The following is a 23864-nucleotide window of genomic DNA, read 5'->3' on the forward strand; positions in this document are numbered from 1 at the left end:
ATATATGAAATATATATATTTACAAATAAAATTTTCAGTTGTGTTGAGGGTTAAACTAAGGATCTTGTGCTTGCTAAGCAGATGTTCTATCCTTGAGCCACAGCTTCAGCAACTATTTGTAATGGTTATTTTTGAGGCAGTCTTACTTTATACCCAGGCTAGCCTAATATAAGATCCTCCTACCTGTCTCACCCTATTACTAGGAATGACAGGCATGCACCTAGTCAGCCATTGTGCTTTTTCTGCAGAAGGCTAACAGGTAAGTGCCACTGCAACCCAGCCATTAGCTAGGATAAAGTCTCATGAACTTTTTATGCATAGGCTGGTCTACACCAGGAGTCCCTGGATTTCCACCTTCCAAGTAACTGGGATTACAGGCCTGGGCTGACCTTTTCTGTTCCCTGTATCGCAGGGTGTACCTTCTGTCCCACAGGTTACATCCTTGCCAAAGGAGTCCTGTAAGCATGTGTATCTGTCCCCTCCCCACATTCTAAGCACCTAGCAGTTCCTGTGGCAGGCTGGAGAAACATGTACTGGGGAGACACCAAGCCTTCCAAGGCAGACAGAGCAGCTCGGGAAAGCCCACCTCTATACCTGCAATGCAATAGCAGCAAGGCTGGCATTGGGTCCAGATGATGTAGGGGGCAGGGAACCAGAGAAGACAGTTGTAGGGGGGCCTAGTCTTTACTTTTGGATTCAACTCCACTTTACACAGTGACATGTTTATGAGACTCACAAGTTCAATGAAGAAAAGACTTCCTTGCTGAAACACAAGCCCTGCACAAGTGTATGAAACACCTCTTTCCACAGACACAAGTACAAGTTAAACTATCACAGACAAAACAGATTAAAGTCAGAACTGCTTTCGTGAATTAATAATAAAACAAGATTCTGACAAACGACAACAGGTAGAATTAGGAGAAAAAGATATAAAACACATCACATTGTTGTGTAAGAATTCTTCCCTACTAAACTTTGAACAGATGATCCCGTTCTTAAGAGAAACAGCTTTACCAGCCAGTTTTCACAGTGAGCTATTAAGAAGCTTTTAAAAAGACACCAGAGGGCAAAGTCATGGTGGATTCCCAAGTTAGGAGATTCCAACTTATTAACTGCACACATCATCCTAGGTCACACATAGTAACTAAAAGAGAGAGATGAGATTTAGGGCACATAGTAAATCAATGCCAGAACCTACTTTTCTGTGAGTCTAAAGTCTCAAGTCTACATTTGTAAGCAACATTGAAAGCATTCCTGAAAGCGAGGACTTTTAAAAGACGATAGGGCCTTAAAATGAAGTCAGCCCACTCAGACGAATATTGAAAGCCATCCAGGGATTTGGCTGGACAGAGTACATACACAAATTCATCAGTCTCTTTTCTTCTTTTTTATTGTAAAGGTGATGTACAGAGGGGTTACAGTTATATAAGGTAAGTAATGAGTACATTTTTTTGAACAGTGTCACCCATCCCTCATTTTCCCCAGGTTTTCCCCTCTCCCCAAAGCTGTATAGTTACATTTCTAACATAGTGTCTTGTGATTATCACTGCTGAATTAGACCATCCTTTGTCCCACCCTTTTCTTCTTCTTAAAAGCCATGTTCCTCCATACTTGAATACGATCAATTTATATTGCCCCAGTATTTTGCAAGCTATGAAATCATTTGCTCTAAAAATATATAATCTAGGCTGGGCAAGTGGGCCACGCTTGTCATCCTAGCTACTTTGGAAGCAAAAATTGGGAGGATTTTGATTTGAGGGCAGCCTATGCAAAACGTTCGTGAGACCCCCATCTCAGTCAATGAAGGTGAACATGGTAGTGGAAAACTGTCACAGAGGCTAGGTAGGAAAAGGCAGGGCATAAACACAAGACCCTATCTCAAAAAGAACCAAAGCAAAAATGGCCATTTTTCTGCTCAGGCAGAGGAGCCTTTGCCTAATAAGAATGAGACCCCAAGGGGGTATGATTGGGTGGGGGGGAGGGGGGAGGCTGGGAAGGGAGGTGAAGGGTAAACAAAGGAGGAGGCTGCAATGCTTGGTAAGAAATGTATGCATTATCCTGCCCATGTAATTGTAACCCCTCTGTACAGTATGTTCTCAAATAAAATAAAATTAAATTAAAAAAAAAAAGAATGAGACCCCAAGTTAAAAAGATAGTGTCACCAAGGGGGAGGGACCCCTAAGTACATTAACCTTTATACTATCCTCATGTATTTATGGTCACCAAAACAGGCAAGGGAGTGAAGGAAAGCAGGCATTACATAAAACAAGCCAGCAAATGAATCTCCTGGAATTTTAGCAAGCATCGTTCAAGTCTTGAGAAATCAGAGTGCACTATGTCTACGTAAGAAATATGAGTAACAACCTACTGTGATTTCTTTTACCTTTTCTGCAACGTGAAGAAGTTACTAAACACAGTACTGAAATGTGATTCTCACCACTGAATTTAGTAATAAGTGAGCAAATATTTTCTAGTGTGAGAGAAGAAAAGTCAAGATAAGCATCCAGTCTATAAATAGGCCCTTTCAAACTACATTTTCCCCTCTCCACATCCAATCCACATCTGCTTCTGTTTTGCTTTCCTATTATTATGGCTGCACAGACCCACTATTTTGGCCTTTCTCGGCACATCTGCAATCCCCGGGGGAGCAGTATGACACTGGACTAGAGGCCAGGTTTTTCCTCAGAGGCTCAGACAAATGCTTACACAGATGGGCTACAGGACACAGTGGCAGGGAATGCTTGTTCTAGAGATCCCAACATGTGAATCAGGGAGAGGATGTCACAGTTCAAGAGTATTTTGTACCATCCCCCCCCAGTGTCTCCAAGTCCTTGACACTGAGATCTTCAGGAGTCTAAGATAAGCTTGGGTCCTAAAGCTACAATCTCTGTGAAAGGAATTAGCCAAGGAATGGATTCCCTTGGTGGTGGCGGTGACACTGGTGGTGGTGAAAGCAGAGTGACATGCTTGTGGTTTTCAGAGTCCTCTATTTCCATGGGTCTTCCTGATGGATCCTAAGTACCAAGCATTGCTAGACTGAGCAAACTCCATGTTCCAGCTAGAGTCAGCCACAGTCATTCCACCTTCCCACCTTGTTTTGAAATAATCAGATTTGCCAGTTGCTAATCTATCAGTTATGTCCTGTACTGGTTCCCCTCTTAGACATTCATTCTTTGTCCCTTCTCCATCAGCACTTTGGCTTCCTCCAGAAACCCTACCCCCACACCTCATCCATCCACATACTTTGGCCACAACCTGTGCAATAAACAAGAGGTCACAAGAAGTTGTTATCAGCCTGCTCTCAGCTCCCTGAGCTGACATCAGGTGCTGACTACCCAAAAACAAAAGACACCTTATTCCCTTGTGCACAAAAGCACAGCCATTTGTGGAATCTTGTGCCTCAGGGGAAGTGTCTGCCCAGAGAGGCCACCGTTTTCTAATTTTCATGGGCTAGCTCTGCTCTCTAATTGCTTATGTCATTCTTGTGCACTAACAAGACTGTTCTTTCAACAAAACAAATGCTTTCCAAATGGCCTTTGACCCCAAAAAATGTCATTTTAAGACACAATGTTGCATTAGTATAGTTTCCCATGGTCACAGAGTTTCTTCTGATGTGTATCCAGCTAAGCAACTTCTGGAATTTGAAAAAAAAAATGGATCACAGCTGTGAAGAGATTTAATTAAGCTACACATATGCAAGCCAGTGACAAGGACAGCTTGCCATGACGATTAAGTGGGGTGACTCAGATAAAGCTTCTAGTATAATATAGCAGGAAGTTAGCAAACTTTCAAAGGAATAAGGAAAAGTGGTGGAAAAGCAATTTAGGAGTCCCAAACTAAAAAAAGAATAGCAGCCTAGGACCACTGTGTGTGTGTGTGTGTGTGTGTGTGTGTGTGTGTGTGTGTGTGTGTGTGTGTGTGTGTGTGTGTGTGTGTGTGTGTGTGTGTGTGTGTGTGTGTGTGTGTGTGTGTGTGTGTGTGTGTGTGTGTGTGTGTGTACCTTGCAAAAGCAATTTAGGAGTCCCAAACTAAAAAAAGAATAGCAGCCTAGGACCACTGTGTGTGTGTGTGTGTGTGTGTGTGTGTGTGTGTGTGTGTGTGTGTGTGTGTGTGTGTGTGTGTGTGTGTGTGTGTGTGTGTGTGTGTACCTTGCAGAAGTAACTTGAGGAGTGACACGAGGCAGGAGGCTAATGCTTACTGAGTTCTCCCATGGCTCTGTGTCAAGCTCATCACAAGGCTACAAGCTGAATATCGCTATACCTCTTCTATAAAAAAAAAAAAGTAACTGGCTTGGGAAGGTGGCTGAGTGGTAGAGCGCTTGCCTTGCATGCATGAGGCCCTGGGTTCGATTCCTCAGCACCACATAAACAGAAAAAAGCTGGAAGTGGAGCTATGGCTCAAGTGGTAGAGCGCTAGCCTTGAGCTGAAGAGCTGAGGGACAGTGCCCAGGCCCAGAGTTCAGGCCCCACAACCGACAAAAAAAAAAAAAAAAAAACAGAAACAAAAAACTCCTACTCATGTAAGTGTAACCCCTCCGTATAGTATTTTTACAATAAAAATATATATGAAAAAAGAAAAAAAAGTAACAGAGCAACTGGTCTCCAGGATAAATATAAACATTCAAGGTTAAAATGAAATATGTGTTCAGACTACCAACTATTTATAACATTAGATGAATGTTATACATCTATTTATAGTATACATCTATACTACTATACTATACATATACTATACTATACATATATATACATATATATACATATCTATACCATACATATACATATACTATACTATACTATACTATACATCTATACTATAGTATACTACTATACATCTATTTATAGTATTCATCTATATACCATATTGCTCATTCACCAGTAGTTTCTGAGGGGTGAAGTTTTCATCAGTAAAATTGTCCTGTCCATAGCTAAACAAAGAGAGAGAACTCTTTAAATCAGTATATAATGTACCTAGGAGATGGCGTTAGCCTCAAATTGTGAAAAGGACTTGTTATCTTGGCCAAAATACCACAATGTTTTAGATCATTTCCGAGGTGGACTCTGGCAAGTAGAAGTCTCTGCAGTTGGTTTTATAAAATGAGCACCCTGGGTAGGCAGACAGACATCAGGTGTTGAGACTTTATGTATCTATTCCTGTGTGTTTACCTTCAACAGGAGACCGGCACATCCCTGGAATCTGCCGCTCACAGTTCAGGTGCAGAGCACCAAAGCCTCAAACCCACTTCTCTCGCACATTCTCACAGGGCTGGAGAATGAATGCTCAGCTCACCTATGCCCAGTCACCCCCATACTTCCTTTGATGTCCCAGGGGCTGAGAGGCACTTCCAGGCTCAGATTCTTCACTTGGCCTTTCCACTCCTTCTCAGCTGCCTGAGAAACCAATGTCCAGATTGGTTTTGCTCTTTGTGAGACATTGTAAAGTCCTGCATATTGGCTAAACTCTACTTGAGCTTCTTAGAAGGCATGACCAGAACTGAGGTGGAAATGTAGGTTTTGCCTCAGGAATGCAACTTGCATCAGTCCAACTCAAAGTCCTAACTGTCCTGATTGTTTATAAACTAGGACCATGTACTTCTGTTAGGATGGTTCCATGTGCTTTTGGAAAATGAAAAAAAATGAAATATGCATACAACGTCAACTCTTTAGATAATTTTGAATTTTAGTCACCAAAGAGGATATACCATTTCATGCCGCCTTGTACAAACTCTTGTCCATTTTCACTCACCTCTACTACCTCTTCCTCATCTTGGTGGTGGCTGTCTGTATACTGGTAGAGACCTGAGTTTTCAAGCTAGCTACTTACTGCTTTCTCCTTTTCAGTCTCAGGGTAGATTTCTATGTTTATACGGTCACTCAAAAGACTTCACGCAAAAACAAACACACTATTTGACTTCACGCTTTTGTTAAAATCAGCATGCAGGACTGGAATGATTTTATACAGTGTTATCCTTTTAAACAAACTGCTATGCAAATGCCAAAACACAGGGAAGCTACTGATTCATTTCTGGGTGTTTTTTCATGGTAAAAATTTTGACTATTTTTTTTTCAGAAGAGAAAAATAGATACATGCTGCATCTTGTAATTATGCTGTTTCAAAACCATCATTTTCTTTTCAGTGATTTTTATTTTTGCAAATACCAATTTCTAGCTGGATTGTCATCTGATGTGTGTCAAACAGTAAAACACAACCCTGCTGATGTGCATCTGGATGAGTGAAAATAATCTGATTTTTAAAGCTGCATAGTTAAACTAATATTCCTTTGGAGCAGCTCCCCCGCAGTGGCCCCAGCACTGGTGATGGCCTCTGTCACGGGCATCAGCCGCTGGGATACATTGTTTGTTGCCGCCTCTCTCTCATTCAGAGCCTTGTACCAAGAGCAGCAGTAAGGAACATACTGAAGCTAAGTGTCTGCAGCCTGCAGATAAGGCACACATGCTTGTGAAACAGGAAAATTCTCAGTGTCTGCTATTAACTTACTGTTTGCGCGCACTGCTCGGGATATGATTCCCATGGCAAGCATTGATAAAGCAATAAAAAGTGGGAGCAGAACACTTATATTATCTGTTCCGCTGCATGAGTTGTTTTCAATCTCGAGCTTCTTTAAGTCGCCTGTATCCAGTAAAGACATAACAAGGGACTCTTTCTACCAGGATAGGATGTCAGCTGCCTCAAGTCCTTTGTGGAATAGGACGAGTTATAAACACATAAACAAATGACTGCGAAAAGTGAGTCATGCCACTTCTCCGTCTTCCCACCTATGTATAATTTCCCCCATCTAATTTTCTGTTCCCAAATTAATGACCGAAATAGAAGGAGAATAATCACCAGTTAGAGGTCATCTACAAACAAGGAGAGCATCCTAGGAGTGGGACCAAAGAGGCGGCTGAGGGATGTAGAGCAGCAGCTCTGAGGCCCACCACTGACTTCGCTATGGGTCTGTTAGGGCCTCTTCCATGTTGGAGAAGTTTCTTGGAGAACTGACACAAGGTTATGAGAGCTAGGGCTCAGGGGTGAAATAAAGCATATCTTTGTCTCTAGGAGAAGCAAGGATGGTAAGGAAGACGAATCCCAACAGGGAAAGACAAATGAAGTCATTTGGACTTTAGGTATGTCAACATTCATTAAAAACAACTTATGAAGAATGAAGATGCTTGTATTTGAAGGCCTTTTTGTAGTTGAAGGCCTTTACATCCTAAAATTCTGCAGAATAGAGGTGAAGGGTGCAAGAAAGTATACTCAATGCAAGAGCAGCCTGGGGTACAGCCTGCTGCTGTGATATATGCACAGCACCCCACAATGAACCCTTCCGATTACCCTCTGAGAATTAAACTCCCGATACATTTAAGTATGGCTAAACTGTGTGTGTACAAATCAGACAATGACTACTACTGCTACTACTACTACTGCTGCTGCTGCTACTTCTACATACACACCTGTTGATAGCCAAGCTCTCTGCTTTAGGTAGCTTTATCTATAATCTTCTGAGCCAATTAAATCCTCTTTCTCAATTCCTCCTTCTCTCCCATCTTCCCTCTCTCCCCCCTCCCTCTCACATTCCACATGGTATCTGCATATTCAGTCTTGATCTGGTTTAGACTTTAAGGTATGGCCCACAAAGATAAAGTGGAATAATATTTTCATGTCCATCTATAAGGAAAAAGGTAAAATTCTAGGAGAAACAGGAGTAGCCAGCAAAAACTTAAGCTGAGACACAAAAAAACCTTGCATACAGCAGACAATACATACTTCAAATATACCAAAAGTAGCAACAATAACAGGAAAGAAGCAATGTTAGCTCAATACCAATCATGTTTGTTACCACCTGACCCACCATACAAAGATATCCAAGGCCCACAGAGGGATAAATAAGAAGAAAATGCATTCCTGGCTACATTGTAAACACTAGTCTTACTCTGCTTAACTGAGTGTCCTAATAGGGAAAAACGATCTCTGAGTGAAAAGCAACTAGCTATTAAAGATTGTATTCCCTGAAAGGAGATTACCCAGAAAATAATGACAGAACACAGCTACTTCACCTGGCCAAGGACAGGAATGGTAATGGGTTCAAGTCCCAGCTTTGCCATTTGTCAGCTGAGGAATACTGAGCAGATTCTTCATACAGAAAAGGGATGATTAGCATATCTAGCCAGTAGGGTGCTTGGAGGAGTTATAGTAGAGCCTGTGTGGAGTGCTCGCAAGGTGAATGATCCTTCACAAGGAGGAGCTCTCACCAGTCAGTAGAGCAGGAGCCCCGGAGTACACTATTTGCTAAAAGAGCGAGAGATGGAGGGCAGGGAACAGGAGAGTGAGGCCTGCTAACAAACACCACATGGAATTCGCCAGAGGGACATTCGTATGCAGGTGCACAAACGCCTGTCAACATGTTAGGATCTCAAAGGCTGGAACATGATTTCACTTTTTTTCTGTAAAGAAATATATGTCCAGCTTCTAGTGTGGAGCAGAACAAAAAGCCCTTGATCACTCTGTGTCACAAAGCTCCAACGCAGCATGTGTAAAAGGTTTTCTGATGGACTGAGGGAGAGGGGGCTCTTACCTGAGAGCACAGTCTACCTTATCTGTCAAGCTTAGTGGGGAAACTCTCACTCTCTCCTGTGCTCTGGGCTTGTGATGCGCATTTCTCTCCCAGAAGGAGAGAAGCTGAACTGGCCTCCTGGGAGGTGAAGGGAATAAGAGTACTGGGCTGCAGACCTCGAGTCACCCATGTAGCCCCTGTGTGAATCTGGGCAAACCCTGCTGCTCAAGGCTTAAATTTCCTCCTCGGTGGAAAAAAGAGACATTCCTCAGTTGGCTGACGTTTCTACCTCATGGGACTGTCATCACACCAAAGGAGATGGGTGCCACACTAGAAAGCAGCAGCCCAGGAATGTGAGGAATTCTATGACTGGAAGCAACTTCTTCAGAAGCCCTTTCCTCCTCAATGCATTTCACACACCATTACACCTACTGTAAATACTTAAAACTTCTACAACGCAACTGAGATGCTGACAAAGGACTGAATCATTCAGAACATGTTTGGAAATGATTAAACTCTTAAATTCTTATATATGTAAGCAAAATTATTCTTCGAGACATGATGATGTTGCATGAAGCCTTAACTGTCAAACAGCTCATGGAAAGAAATCAAACCAGCTGTTTGCTGGTTTTTCTTCTTCTTCAGAGAAATCAGGAAACCAAACCCCAATGATATAAAGCTGGACAGTAATGGCACTGGGAATACAGCCCCTGCCACAGAGCCGTGTTCTGTCTTTGCCTCTGAACTAGGTTAACACGAGTGTCATCACATCTGCACAAACAAACCTACTGCTGGATGCACAGAACTCAAGTCACTACAAAGATGGACAGTTATGATTTGACGAAAACAACACAAATTATGTGAAATATCTGCCGTTAGGAACAACTGTGTTTGCAGCACACAAAAAGCCTACGACTTGGATGAAAGTATGCATATTGTATAAAATAACAGTGCTGCTTGAAAATCCAACACTAGCTTATATTCTCTGCCAGGCAAGTAATTTATTTAACATATCTCTGTAAAAGATGCTGAATGGTAACTTCTTTGTATAACTATTTAAAGATAGTTAAAATATAATTTTAAAAAATAAGCTGGAAAATGAGGTTATAGACCAGGACCAGCCTCAACTGTCTCTGAAAGCAGAAAAGGAAACAAAAAGGAACTTTTACAAATAATGTCACAGCCTCACAAATGCAAGTAACCTTGAATAACCTCAGCCCCAGGAAGACACACACAAGTGAAACTTAATTTTAAAAAAAAAGATGGATTATTTCATAGGCACATAAACCACAAGTGTATCAGTACACCTTGTCTATAATGCTGACTAAACAATGAAGAAAAATTAACTGCTACCTTCAAAGCCCAGAGGTGACATCTGTGTAAAATACAGCCCAGATTAAGAAAATTTCTGAGGAGTACTGTAGGTATTTTCACTTAAATATAAAATTATAACATTGAAACCAATGTAATAAGGATTTCACAACATCATAGCATGAAATGTGACTACAAAGTAAAACTGCATGACTTCTACCAGCTATGGTATTATCATTACTACAGCCACAGGAAAAGTGGGTACCCAAATTCCACACTACTACTGACAGGTGACAAGACCTGATGGGTGGCATTAAGTGGCAGTGAGCTAAATGGGAAGTTTTATTTTCCAAATGGGGTGACATTTCAAGACTGTCCTTTCTAAAGACCCCAATGACTCGAAAAACAAGATGCTTCTTAGCTCATGAGTTCTGTTACCAAAGTATTGGATTCAATTAAAATACTATTACAGTTTAACATCACACATGAATTTCTATAGCTCATTTAAGCTATTTTGTCTGTAGTTGCTTCTTCCAGTTCTGACTCATGCACTAAACTCATGCTATAAATCCCCAATCCAGAAAACAGGGAAATCATCCTGAGTTCTTTATTCTAGATGTTTCATGTTCACTTTCCCAATCTTTCATTCATTTAAAAATCTATTTAGAATCCTCTTCAACTAGATTTACCAACTGCAAACAGTTTACCATGTCTGCTCTCTTTTTATTCATATATCTTATCTTTTGGCAAACTTGAAATGAGCTATTTTAGATTGCTTCTAAGAACAAGGATGTTAACCTACATAACCACCAAACCAGAATTTAACATTAGGCAGGGTGTAATAGCATGAATTTATAATGTCAGCACTTGGGAGGCAGAAGGATCTCAAGTTTGAGGTCAGTTGGACTGCATAGTGAGATACTTGTCTAACCCTCCCTGCCCCCCCCCAACACACACATGCACACACACACGCGCGCGCGCGCACATACACACACACACACACACACACACACACACGCACACACACACACACACACACACACACGCCAGCCAGGCACTGGTGGTTTACACCTATAATCCTAGCTACTCAGCAGGCTGAAACATGAGGATCATAGTTCAAGGCCAGCCCAGGCAGGAAAGTCCATGAGACTCTTATCTCCAATTAATCACAGAAGAAGAAGGCAGATGGCACTGAGGCCCAAGTGGTAGGGCGCTACCCTTGAGCAGAAGGAGCTCAAGGACAGTGCCTAGGCCCAGAGTTCAAGCCCCAGGACCCCCCTACGGTACCCCCAACCCAACAACAACAACAAAACCAAGCCAACAACAGTTCTAGAAATTTAATATAAAAACATCTACTCTACAGCTCATAGTCAGTTTTCCCAGAAATGTCGCTTTTGTCTACACTGTCCCAATCCAGGATCCAATCACAGATCAAGCATTTCATTTTGCAGATTCTTACCTCTTTTCATCAGGTAGAAACCACTGCAGGTTTTCTGCAGCTTCTGACATTACTGCAGTAGCAACCTCTCAGCTCTTTGTAAACCACTGGCAAATGATCTTTCCAACCGCAGCCTTTCAAATGGTTCACAACCATCTAATTTCCTGTATTAAATGTTTTTCAGGATTAAGTATTTAGATCACTTTTTTCCCAAATGTTTTATTCTCAATGCCCCTGTATACTTTCTAAAAACTACTGAAAAATCCTCCAAAAGCCTTGGTTCCCCTGTAATATCTATGGGCATTTGCTATAAATCATAAAATTGAAACATTTTATACATTCACGAATTCACTTAAGAGTAACTTGTAAACAAAACAGTTAGTGAAAAAATCCTTTACTTTCCTATATTAAAGAAAATGTTAATGGGAAGAGTGGCATTGTTTTATATTTTTGCAAATCTTTTCAGTATCTGCCTGGAGTCAGCATGAACTCTGTTGTAATCCATTGATTTGGTTAAAGCATAGGAAGGAAATCTAGGCTTCCACCGATAGTTAGAAAAGGAAGGAGTATTTAAATAGCCTTTTCAGACAACTGCAGTCACTTATGTGAAACTGCAGTAAAACTTGACAATGGACCATTTCTTAAAGGTTAGTCACAATGAGGAATCCGAAATTGCAGCAATAAGCTCTTATTCTGTTATAGTAAAATCCACTGGAGTCTAATTTTTATATAGAATGGATCTTTTAAAATATATTCCTTATTGTAAAGATACTGTACAAAGGGGTTACAGTTACATGAGTAGGGTGATGAGTACATTTCCTATTGAGCAGTTACCCCCTCCTCTGTTTTTCCCCTCCATCCCTTTCCTCCCCACCTCCCCAACTCCTCCATCCTGACCCCCTCAAGTTGTAAAGTTCATTTTCAACATAGTGTATTATACATCTCATTGTTACAATATGTCAACCTGTATCCTTATTATCCTTATTATCCTTATTATCCTTATCCTTATTATCCTTAATATTCAGTTATTTCCCTTCCCCTCTCCAAATCAGAAAAATGTATATACAAGATGCAGGGCACCAGAATCAAATACAGTGAAAATGGGGGCTATACCATGGGGGAAGAGCATACAAAAGAAAAAAAAATCACATAGAATGGATCTTAAACTAGTTGTGGTTCTGTAGCACAGAGTCATACACAGTCAGTCAGGAAATATTAGTTCACTCAATTATGGGGATCTGCCAATTGTTGATACATTTTTATTATACATATAAAAAAATCACCTTAAACAAAGGGGGAGGCTACAATGCTTGATAAGAAATGTACTCATTATCTTGCCCATGTAATTGTAACCCCTCTGTACAGTATTTTCACAATTAAAAAAAATTCAAAAAAAAAATCGCCTTTGCCAGGTGCCAGTGGCTCACACCTGTAATCCTAGCTACTCTGGAAGTTGAGATCTGAGGATCACAGTTCAAAGCCAGCTCAGGCAAGGGAAGTTCCTGAGACTCTTATCTCCAATTAACCACCAGAAATCCAGAAGTGGCGCTGTGGCTCAAGTGGTAGAGCACTTGCCTTAAGCTGAAGAGCTGAGGGACAGCGCCCAGATCCAGAGTTCAAGCCTCATGACCACCCCTCCCTCCAAAAAAAAAAAAAAAAAAACACCTTTATTAAATGTCACCACGAAGCCAAACAAGGTAAGTCTAAATAACTAAGTATGGGGCTGGGAATGGCTTAATGGTAGTGATTGCCCAGCATGCATAAGGCCCTGGGTTCAATTTCTCAGTACCACAAAAACAAAAAATAAAAAATAACAATAGAAAAAAAGCAAGGATATAGACACACACACACACAGACACAGACACACACACAGACACACACACAGACACACACACACACACACACACACACACACACACACACACACACACACACACACACACACACACACACACACAGCATCCAGCATTTACTTTCATTTAAGAACATTGCTCCATGAGGGGCTAGTCTGGCTTACAGGTCAAGCAACTGCACAGAACCTTTCTTAGAACCATGATGATTTTTGGATATAAAGTTCTATATATGCATTTCCCACTTGATCACACGTGACATAAAGTTGTGTACTCAAGGGTAAAAAGTAAATGAAAACAAAGTTTGCTACTTTAAGAAGTGAAACTGAAGATTTTCAATGGAAGATGCTCTGTTGGTGACAAGGAGTACAATAACCAGAGCTTGGAGCCACTGCAGTCATTCATGTTAAAGTGCCTGCAGTTTTACCCACCACTGCTTTGGAACTCTTAGTGCAAATGTCCACACAAGGAAAAAGAAAAACCCAATACTATCCTAAAAGCTTCCTTCTTCTCCACCCTCTAGTCATTCTTTGCCCAGATTTTGCCGTGCCTGTTGGAAAGGAGCATTTCCCTTTCCCGTTCCCTCCTCCCTGTCCCTCTCCTTGATTTCTTTTTTAGGTTCCAGATGTCTTTTCCCTGGAAATTCCGGTCTGCCTCCCTCGTGAAGTGCCCTTCTAGCACTTCCACTGCACCTGCACCTGCCTGCTGGGGTGAGCGTAGGGGGAGCTCTTGAGACATTCCCTCCCCATTGGTACCTCTCCCCAGCCTGGCAAGCACTTCAGAATTGCTCAATCAGTCACCAGACTGACTCCTAAACAGTCAGGACTCTCCCTATAAAGGTAGTTGAACTTGATGACCAGTGCCATGACTGATATGTAAAAGGTGCCTGGCTTTTATCACCTGTATGTCTAAAAAAGATTAACATTTAATATTTGCTTTGTGAGTCCTGATCTGAATACCTGACAAGGGCCAATGTGCTGTGGCTATTACTAGCTCAGGGTTCAGAGTCCATCAAGAAAGAAGGCATGATGGCCCTGTTCCCAGCAGAGCTGAAGTCTTCAAGGGCTCTCCTGGTTCAGGCTGCTCTAAACCAGATATCCTGGGACTAGGTCTCTTGCCTTTGGCTAGACAGAAAAGCCTCCACTATGTTCACAGTTCCAGCTCTGGTTAGTCTTTAGCTGGTGTTGAACTATACATACCCTCAGGGATAGGACCAGCCCCAACAACAATCTCACTACCTATTTCCCCCTAGTTATATTTTAGTCACTTGTAAGCTTGTATTTCCCTGTAAATGTAATTTGGGAACAGAATATGATACCCACTAGGAAAATCACTGCTTATTCCAAATGTATCCCACATAACATGCCTCATACTACAAAGCATAGTAATACCATGTTCTAGCCATATTGTTTCTGATTTTCTTACTGGGATCTCCCATTAAATTATAAATCCTTTGGCACACACAAAAGGTAGATAAAGAAAAGGAAACAGAGATGTGGCTCAAGTGGTAGAGTGTTGGCCTTAAACAAAAAAGGCCAAACAAGAGTGTGAAGGAGCCTGAGTTCAAGCCCCAGTAATAAGTGTTTGAAAGTAGGGGGCATCATTACCGACCCCACCCCCCACCCAGTACTCACCATAATACATAATATATACTAGATGCCTAAAGTATGTTAAAGCTATTAAATGAGATAACGTATTTAAAAGTTCTTAGTCCGATGATCAGAACATAGTCAGCAATACACAGGGAAGTTGCTCTGATTTTGATATGAATGCGTGGTTGGGCTCTACAAGCCTTGGTGGCAATGGGAAAAATAGAGTGTTAGTATATGGCAATGTTAGCAAGTGTTTAAGGGTAATGAGCAACAGCGTCATTCAGATTCATGAATCTTAAGGCCGCATGTTCATTCTGCACTTGGCTAGCACTTTCTGTTATTAATTTCCACTGTCATCCCAGGACTTCACTACAGACTTACAATTCAATAGCCATGTAATCACTGAAACCTAGGGGTGCGGATTTCATCATTTGTCGAGCACATTTTGATGGGGCGCAACCAACCTGCTCCCAGGAATGGTAAGTTATTCTCACAGCACACCCCGCAAATCCCCGCCCCCCACCCGCAAGTTTAATAAAAGGAGTGGCAGTGATCTGGGAATTCAGAAAACATTTGACAGCACTCCGTATCAAGGTTAACAAGAGCCCTAGAACTAGAGGGAAATTGATATTAGATTGATAAAACACTGAACTGAAGGCAACAAAGGAAATGCTCAAGGAGAAAAGACCAAGGTCTAAAAATTCTGTATGGGTTGGTTAAAAAAATAAAACAAAACAAAACAAAAAACAGTGCGGGATTCTTACCTCATTTTAAAACATTTGAAGGGAAACCGCTTTCAGTTTTCAAGGAATCTAACACCATTAACAAAACAAAGTTGCCTTTAATGGAAAATGAGAAATATCACACCCAGCCTAGCACATAAAAATGAGTCATTTACTGAACTCTGAAATGATCACTTCCTGAAATAGATGGTGTGGCCCAAAGGGTGGAGTTAAGCTGGGAGAAAGTCTCTAAAGGTTCACAAAGCATCATCTACCCAGGGAAGGAATGAAGGAGGTATTTCATCAACTCAAGAATAAATTTAAAATTTTTCCTTTATAGGAAAAAGGAAGATATGAAAACCCACATTTTGATATAATCTTTGCTTCTGATTAATTCTGATTACAAGACCCAGCCAATTCCTTATTAGTTTTGTTTTAGTTTTGCCTATACAGGGGTTTAAACTCAGGGACCTAACTCACTTGGCTGATACTCTACCACTTGAGCCATACCTCCAACTCTGCTTTTTTTTCCCCCATGGTTAACTGGAGATGGACTCTTAAAGACTTTTCTGCCCTAGCTAGCCTTGGGCCATGATCCTCCAGAATTCAGCCTCCTGAGCAGGTAAGATTACAGGCATGAGCTACCAATACCTAACTATAGCTAATTGGTTTGATCGAGTAGAAGGAAGTATCTGAGGCACTAGCCCCAAAATCAGAAGACGAAGTTACCCTACTGCAAAAACCCTAGTTAAGGAAGTGTCACTTCAGTACTCAACCTGTTCAAGAAACAGAGAACTTGTAATTAGCTGCCTCTCTTCCTGCTGGAAAGCATCTCTTGAAAGCTGACTGCAGTTGGGTAGGTTATCTGTGATCTTCTCCTGCATCAAAACAATTAGTTACTGATTAGTTTACAAGAAAAAAGTCTGACTCTCCATTTATCCTTTAAACACCTGTGTTAGAACAACCATTTACTCTGGCTGCATTTAATGAATTGCACCCTTCCTACTGCTTCCTAACCACCCTAAGATCCAGCACACAGCACCAGGTCAAGGGGCATAGTGAAGCACACCATCCAGGGACCTTGCAGCAGCCCAAGACAGGTGTGCTTTGCTTGGCAAAAGCCTTTGAGAAACTTCTGAATGGTTTTGCTTTCAAAGTACTCACTGTAACACTTATTGAGTCATTTCCTTCATCTACATGTCCTAAGCTTTCCTTCCCCTCTTCTGGCCACTAGTCTTCTTAGAATTCTAGGAGTCTGCCTAGTTCATTATTCTGCCTCTCCCCCTCACCCCCCACTGGTCAGCCTTCCCCTCCCAATTTCCCCTCCCCTCCCCTCATGACCTTTAGAGGTTAAAGGATGATTAAGACTTTCCATATTAAAAAGTATGTATGAATACAGCTTTCCCTGACTCCTTCCCCCCACCAACACCACACTCATGAGTTCCCTGAGCATGTTGCCGGTCACCAATTCTCTACCCTTTCAATGTCCACTCAATCTAGTCTGCACCAGTGCCACCCATGTACCCCTACACGTTCCAGTGAAGGAGCCCCTTCAGGTCTCCCTCATACTGGTAACAAGTGGCGTTCAGCCACTTTGAACCCTCCATCCTTTCTATAGCTTCAAAGCACTCACCAACATCACTGCTCTAAAATAGAAATTCAGCCCTGTGGGCCATTCCCACGTTGAAAACCCTCTAGTGCCCGTCTGATACCTTGGCTAAGGAGAACTTCTGGGAAAGCCATGCTTTCTGCTCAGGTGTCCATAGTTAATGCTTCCCAGACACAGGGGACTAGCTCACTCTCTCCTGTATAGGGCTCTGTTCTACCTCCAGCCTCCTCTGTCCAATGCCAACTCCTTCTTCAGGAGACTCAGCTGAAAAGTGACTGCTTTGTACACTGCTCTGTACATCTAGGATCCCTTTCCAAAACAGTGGCCACCGTTACTGTATGTGTTTACACCAGGCTACTAAGCTGACTAGAATGAGAACTGGCTGTCCTGCTCACAGGAATTCGGAATACCTTAACAGGTGCTCAGTAAACCTTTGTTTAATAAATTATGAGGCCAATAAAAATGCTTCACTATTTCACTGCATTTTCAATCACTGCTTTGCCCTTTATTGTTCAATTCTGCAAAATGAACATTTTCATAATAAATAATTTTCATAAAGAATGCTTGTACATCAAGGGAACGTACATCATCCCATTTTATTTATATGTATGCATATGTTTATGCTGTCAATTTACATATATGTGCACACAAGATAGAGCAAAATACATGTGCACAAATATGTTTTTTGTACCTTACTACTTAATGTGTTCACATAACACCTCATCCCCAGATAATGCAACCATTCCTACATAACCACAATACTATTATTATACCCAGAAACTTAACATCCGTTCAGTGGCTAGGACTTCATTGTATATTATAACCTTTCCAATTGTTTGCAAAACACTTCAATAAAATTTTTAAAAGCAGGATCCAAGGGATGACTACTCATTGCATTTAGTCATTCCCCCTCCTGTTCCATCTCCCAATAAAGAACAGCCCAGGTGTCTTTTATTTAAAATTTGTTTTTCATCGTGGACATTTTGTTGTAGCTGAAACAAGGTCTCACTATGTAACCCATTCTGGCTCTGATTTTGCAATCCTTTAGCCCCTCCAGTGCTGAGATTACAGGCATGTACCATCTCACCCAACTATGATGGACATTTTTTTAAGAGCCCAAGCCCCATGTCTAGTAAAATCCTGCCTGTCTGGAGGCTATTTCTGAAGATTCGGTTAAAGATGTTATCAACAATATCGCACAGATGATGTTATATGCTTCCCACTGCAGCACCTCAGGGAACACTACTGAAAACACTCAATCCTGTTCCTAGTTAAGTCATGCCACAACAAAATCCTGACCTCAGAAGCCCCACCCCAGTACCAGGATTCCAACTAACCGGTCTTCCAAGTGAACAGGTATCCAAGGAGAAAGACCCAACTACAGAGAGCAGAGGGCATCAGTAGGGTTCTCTCCATGAGAACTCAGCTGACAGATCACTGGAAAGTCAGGGATTTATACTAACTCTGTGAGGTAAGATGCCATTATAGAACACCTAAAAACTAAACCAGAAGAGGGAAAAAAATGATCAACTATTGTTGCAATTTACAGCTTCTCACTACAGCTGAAAGAATTTACCTGGAGCCACATTATCAGGAAACAGGTTTTCAGGCCTTCAAATTCATAAGGCAATGCTCTTTGAATTCACATTTAAACACCAAAGCTTAATGTTATTTTAATTGGTGCTTTATGACGAGACTTTAATAATAAAGATGATAGTGTACCTCTTTGATGTTAAAAAAGAGAACACTGTGATTACAGTCTATGCACAACCTATGAAATTAAGAAAATTGAGGAAAGGATAGGTTAGGAGGGAAGGGTTTTACCCCAATGAAAGAGGTGACATCATCGGGATGCATTATACTTGTAAACTTATTTGTTGAATTGTAAAACTACTTAAACATGAAATAATAAGATCTGTAAAATAGAAGCAAATTTGTGAGTTCTTCACAATTTAACTGAATAATAACCACTAATGTTCTGCAGACCAGACAGCATCCCTAAATGACACAATCTAAGTATTTGAACTGAAAAGGTAAAATAATTGATGAAAATGCCATTTGTTGCTATAGCCCAAAATGATGTTAAAAGTAGTCTTACAGGAAATTCGGTAAGGCTAGTCCAGAGCTAGTAAGTCAGTTACTTAGGTAAGAATCATCTTTGCTTGAACTATGGACTATGGGCTGTGCATTTACAAATATGATGAGTACTCTAAAAAAATTAAAAACCCATAATTATACACTTAAGTAGATGTTTGGGGTTGAAAGGAAGTTCTATTATTTTACTACCTTTTCTCATGATGTCTCTCCATGTCTGGCATCCATCATTTCTGGTTCTAGGTAACATTCCTGATGATGGTAACAGGAGGACTAGTAGTAGTTATGGAAACACAGCTAGACATCAGCAAGACCCCACATTCAGTCGCTACACTACTTCTTTTTGTTAATTTTTATTTATTTTTTATTGTGAAAATACTGTACAGAGGGGTTACAATTACATGGGCAAGATAATGAGTACATTTCTTATCAAGCATTGTAGCCTCCTCCTTTGTTTCCTCTTCCCATCCCTTCCCAGCCTCCCCCTGCCCTCCCACCCAATCCTCCCCCCGCCCACCAAAGTTGTAAAGTTCGTTTTCAACATGTTAACTTGTACTTCTCATTGTTGCAATGGGTCCACCTGTATCCTTATTTAAAGGACTTGTTTTTCCCCTTCCCCTCCACAAATTATAACATCATCAAATACAGTGAAAGCAGGGGTTATACTGTGGGGGAGGGACATACAAAGCAACAAAGAAATAATCTTATAAATGTGTTAGAAACAATCGCATGAAAGGAAAAAAAAACATTTGAATACATATCTTAGGGTTCATTTCCCTAACATCACCTTATCTGACCTTTTCTGCTTGACTCAGACATATACTAGATATTGCAAATAAGGGAAACCATGGGACCTATGTTTCTTTGGGCTTGGCTTACTTCACTTAATATAATTTTTTCCAAGCCTTTCCATTTCCTAACAAATGGGGCAATGTCATTCTTTCTGATGGAGGCATAGAATTCCACTGTGTATATATAACACATTTTCTTGATCCATTCATCTACTGAGGGGCATCTGGGTTGGTTCATTATCTTAGCTATAGTAAATAATGCTGCAATACACATAGTTGTGCTGGTAGCTTTAGAGTGGTCTTGTTTGTAAACATTTGGGTAAATGCCCAAAAGTAGAATTGCTGGGTCATAGGGGTCGCTACACTACTTCTTACCAGCAGTGTAACCCTGAGAAAGTGATTAACACTGTGATTCCTCGTCTGAAAACAGGAATGAAGCTGGGCACTAGTGGCTCATGCCTGTAATCCTAACTACTCAGGAAGCTGAGATCTGAGGATCGCGGTTCAAAACCAGCCTGGGCAGGAAAGTCTGTGAAAACCACCAGAAAACTGGAAGTGGCACTGTGGCTCAAGTGGCAGAGAGCTGGGCTTGAGCTGAAGAGCTGAGGTATGGCACCCAGGCCCAGAGCTCAAACCTCATGACTGACAGAAAAAACAAAAATGAAAACAAAAAAAAAAAAACGGTAATGACAGAGGCACCACTCCTGGAACGGATGTGAGGAAAACTAGGGAAATACATGGGAAGATCTTGGCACAATACCTGCAGATAGTTAATGCTCTATGTCATTATCAACACAGAAGTGTGATATCCTAGCAGAAAAGAAAAATAAATGCAATCACACTCTATTTTCTTCCGGTAACAACAAAAAATGTATTTGGAAATTGCATCATGACCCACAAAACCAAGAATATAAGCAATTCTATTGAGGTCTTGCATTTCTGGCTTTAAGTCATTGTTCTATGTTGGGTATAATGCTCCAGTTCCAGCCAGACTGCTGATGGCCAGAAAATCTAAACTTGGTACAGACTTGGTGTCTACCAGATGAATTTACCTGCTGCCAATTACTGAGATAGAGCAGCTTCTATAATGCAGGTAAACTCTAGTTACTCAATCAGCAACGAGTCAGCAAAGATGTACCAAGCACCCTCTGTCTATATGGCATAAAGTGAAAGGGAACTTGTACTACAACTTACTGAAATTCCTGGATCCTGTCAAAGCTGGGTGAAAAGTCCATGCAAATGCTGAAGAAGTAACTGCTTGGCTTACCATGTAAATTTATCTATTTCCAACAGCTGTTACCTGTCCATATAACCAATAGGATTTATTATAAAGTCAGGATGAATATGCCAAACTGGCCATTACATTTAAATGTTTATAAGGGAAATTTCTCACATACCTGCTACTTACAAGCTTGGTTCATTTGCTGCTTATACACTGAGATACCTAGAACTGGAAGCACTAGGTGAATTTAAAATATTGCCTTCCATTGAAATATTTCCGATAATAAATTCTGTTTTTAAGTTAAACTTGGGAGTGTACCATCTGTGATCAGCTGGACATCTTCAATCTCTTGGTTGCTGGTTCTTTAACTGGTCTCTGCAGCTACTTACAAAGAAATGACCCAGCTACCAGGTCTCTTCTCCAATATAAACAAAAACATAATCAAGAGCCAGGCAGAACTGCTACATTTAGTTTCCAAACATGGCTATGTGGAGATATTCAGGACAACCACGGTGACTCAGATGTGTCACATGATCACTCTCATGAGCAGCAACATAGAAAGTTTGGCTTGCAAATGACAATAATAAAATCATGTTTGTTAAGGGAATTATTGTAGAAAAAGAAGGAAGAGATGTGATCTAAGAAAGTAAAGGTTAAAGGAAAAGTAAAATTGAAATTTGCCTGTAAAAAGCTGAGTAAAATAAGAGAAAAAAGGAAATGAGAGTGATATTAGTAAGAGAAAAGGTGACATAACTAAAGACATGAATGATTAAATACAGGTAAGTTTTATGTATTTTAGTAACTCCAGAGCCAAAGGAATCTATTTAACAAAAATACGACAAAAAACAAAAGTCACCATATGCCTGGATAGATAAAAATCAATAGCATATCTGCTTTATCAAGATTTTCACCCACAGTCTACTTCATTAGGTCCTCTCTCTCAGTGTATGAATATGCCTCCTACCAGTTCTCTTTGAGAGGTAATACAAAATATCACCTGGATCCCTGAACTCTCACCTTCCTCCTCCCCTAGTTAGGCTATTTCACATCGCTCACCTTTCTCCAGGGAGTGGCCAGAAGGTAGGCTCTTTCTTGTCACATGTCAAAACCTTGGCCACCTCATGTTTGTCTGCGCTCCCCGAATCTGCTTTGGCCTCTGCAGGGAATTATCCCAACAGCTTCAGCAGGGAAAGGGATGTGGAAAGCAAGGGAGAGGGAGACACACACAGCACAGGAGTGGTGGGACAAGTCCACCCTTCCTGCAGCAAAGACGACCAGCCCAGACGGTGACAGCATTAACCATCTCATGCCCAGGCATCAGAGTTATCAAGGACTAAAAACTATCTTGTGGCTTAAACTGCTCAGTGAACAGACAGATAAAAGTGCCTCTTCAGAGACTAGAATCCATTGACTTCAGAGTTCACAACAGGTGCATAAAATGCTCAAAGCAAAAAAAATCAACCAACTAGCATATCTCATAAGGCAATACATATAAACTTTCAGGGGAGAAATTGCTCCCAAGAAATCTCCTGCTTCTCTCTAGCCTTTAGTGCCACAGTGGTCTCAATCCTACTTATAAAATAGAACCTGGAATTTGAATTTGAAAATTACAGTTGTTGCAGTTTAACATCTCTGTCCTCTATTGTACTCATCTGGTTATAGGAACATTTACACCTAACCCCGTCAGAAAGTCGCCCTCTACCTACCTTCCCGCCTCTGTGAATCATATGTGGACATCTGAAGTCTAAAGAAAGCCACACTCTGCTGACAGGGAATGTGGCAGAGATGTGGACTCTAGCAGGGATTAGCGTGCAGCAAGGGGTGGCCTCCAGTGAAGAGGACCATCCTGACAACCACATGTGTGGACCACAGTCCTCATGGACACACGGCCCTAAGAACCATGTCCCACACTGCCTGTGGACAAATCAGCCTTTCTGGCATCTGTTCCACATTTTAACCCACTAAAGCATCTTCATAGGACCACACCCAATCTAAGAGATGGTTTAGGATAAACAGAAATGGCCAAAGCAGGAGTGTTTCTCTTGATGAACAGTGTGTGGAATGTTAAGATGGGAGGTGGCCGCACGTGGACAGCCCTCCCTGCCTGCCCCGAGTGCCAGAGCGAAGGGATCTCCACCACCACTAACACTGTTAGCTGGGTTGCTGCACCACAATTCACACAGCAAGTGTGTCTGCAATGCCCAATAATCTTGAGAACCGCTGTGCTGAACAGATTATGTGGAAACTGCTTCTGCTGCAAAGCCGCTGTGAGGGGAAAGGAATGAAGGCCCTGGGAGCAGATAAAATAAGGAAAATGGAGCCTCAGGAGGATGCTACACTGGTGGGAGAAGGGGCACAGTTTTCTCTTTGGAGCTACAGTGCGGGGGAACCTTCTCCCCAGAGCAGGGCAGGGAACAACAATAATCTAAGAAATTAAGAAGTAAACACAAAGACATAACACTGTAAGCAAACACACACAGACTTGAGTAGCCAGAGGTTCTGAGAAGCATGACCAGTGATATCCTCCTTCACAAAGGTGCATACCAAACACAGGCTGCTGATGATCTGGATTTATTTACTTTGGGCCGGTATGCATCCTTCCCTCAGCATAGATGCCTACAAACCTTTCACTAAAAGCTGCAGAAGCATGTGTCAAGAAACGCATTACATTAATGAGCACC

General features: G+C 41.3%; 1 protein-coding gene across 4 annotated transcripts in view; it reads right to left on the bottom strand.

The window, feature by feature from the left end:
• The window catches only part of Peli2 (pellino E3 ubiquitin protein ligase family member 2), a 134291-nt gene that overhangs the window by 56683 nt on the left and 53744 nt on the right, over positions 1-23864 (bottom strand). For 3 of the 4 annotated variants that reach the window (XM_070032912.1, XM_070032933.1, XM_070032926.1), the window contains exon 3: positions 16244-16345. The exons of the other annotated variant lie outside the window; for it this stretch is intronic. In XM_070032912.1, the coding sequence (XP_069889013.1) occupies positions 16244-16345 (102 nt within the window). The remainder of the gene's footprint in view (positions 1-16243; positions 16346-23864) is intronic. 4 annotated transcript variants of the gene reach the window in all.

Source organism: Dipodomys merriami, unplaced genomic scaffold (assembly GCF_024711535.1).
Source record: "Dipodomys merriami isolate MVZ:Mamm:240054 unplaced genomic scaffold, mDipMer1.0.p SCAF_1, whole genome shotgun sequence".
NCBI lineage: Eukaryota > Metazoa > Chordata > Mammalia > Rodentia > Heteromyidae > Dipodomys > Dipodomys merriami.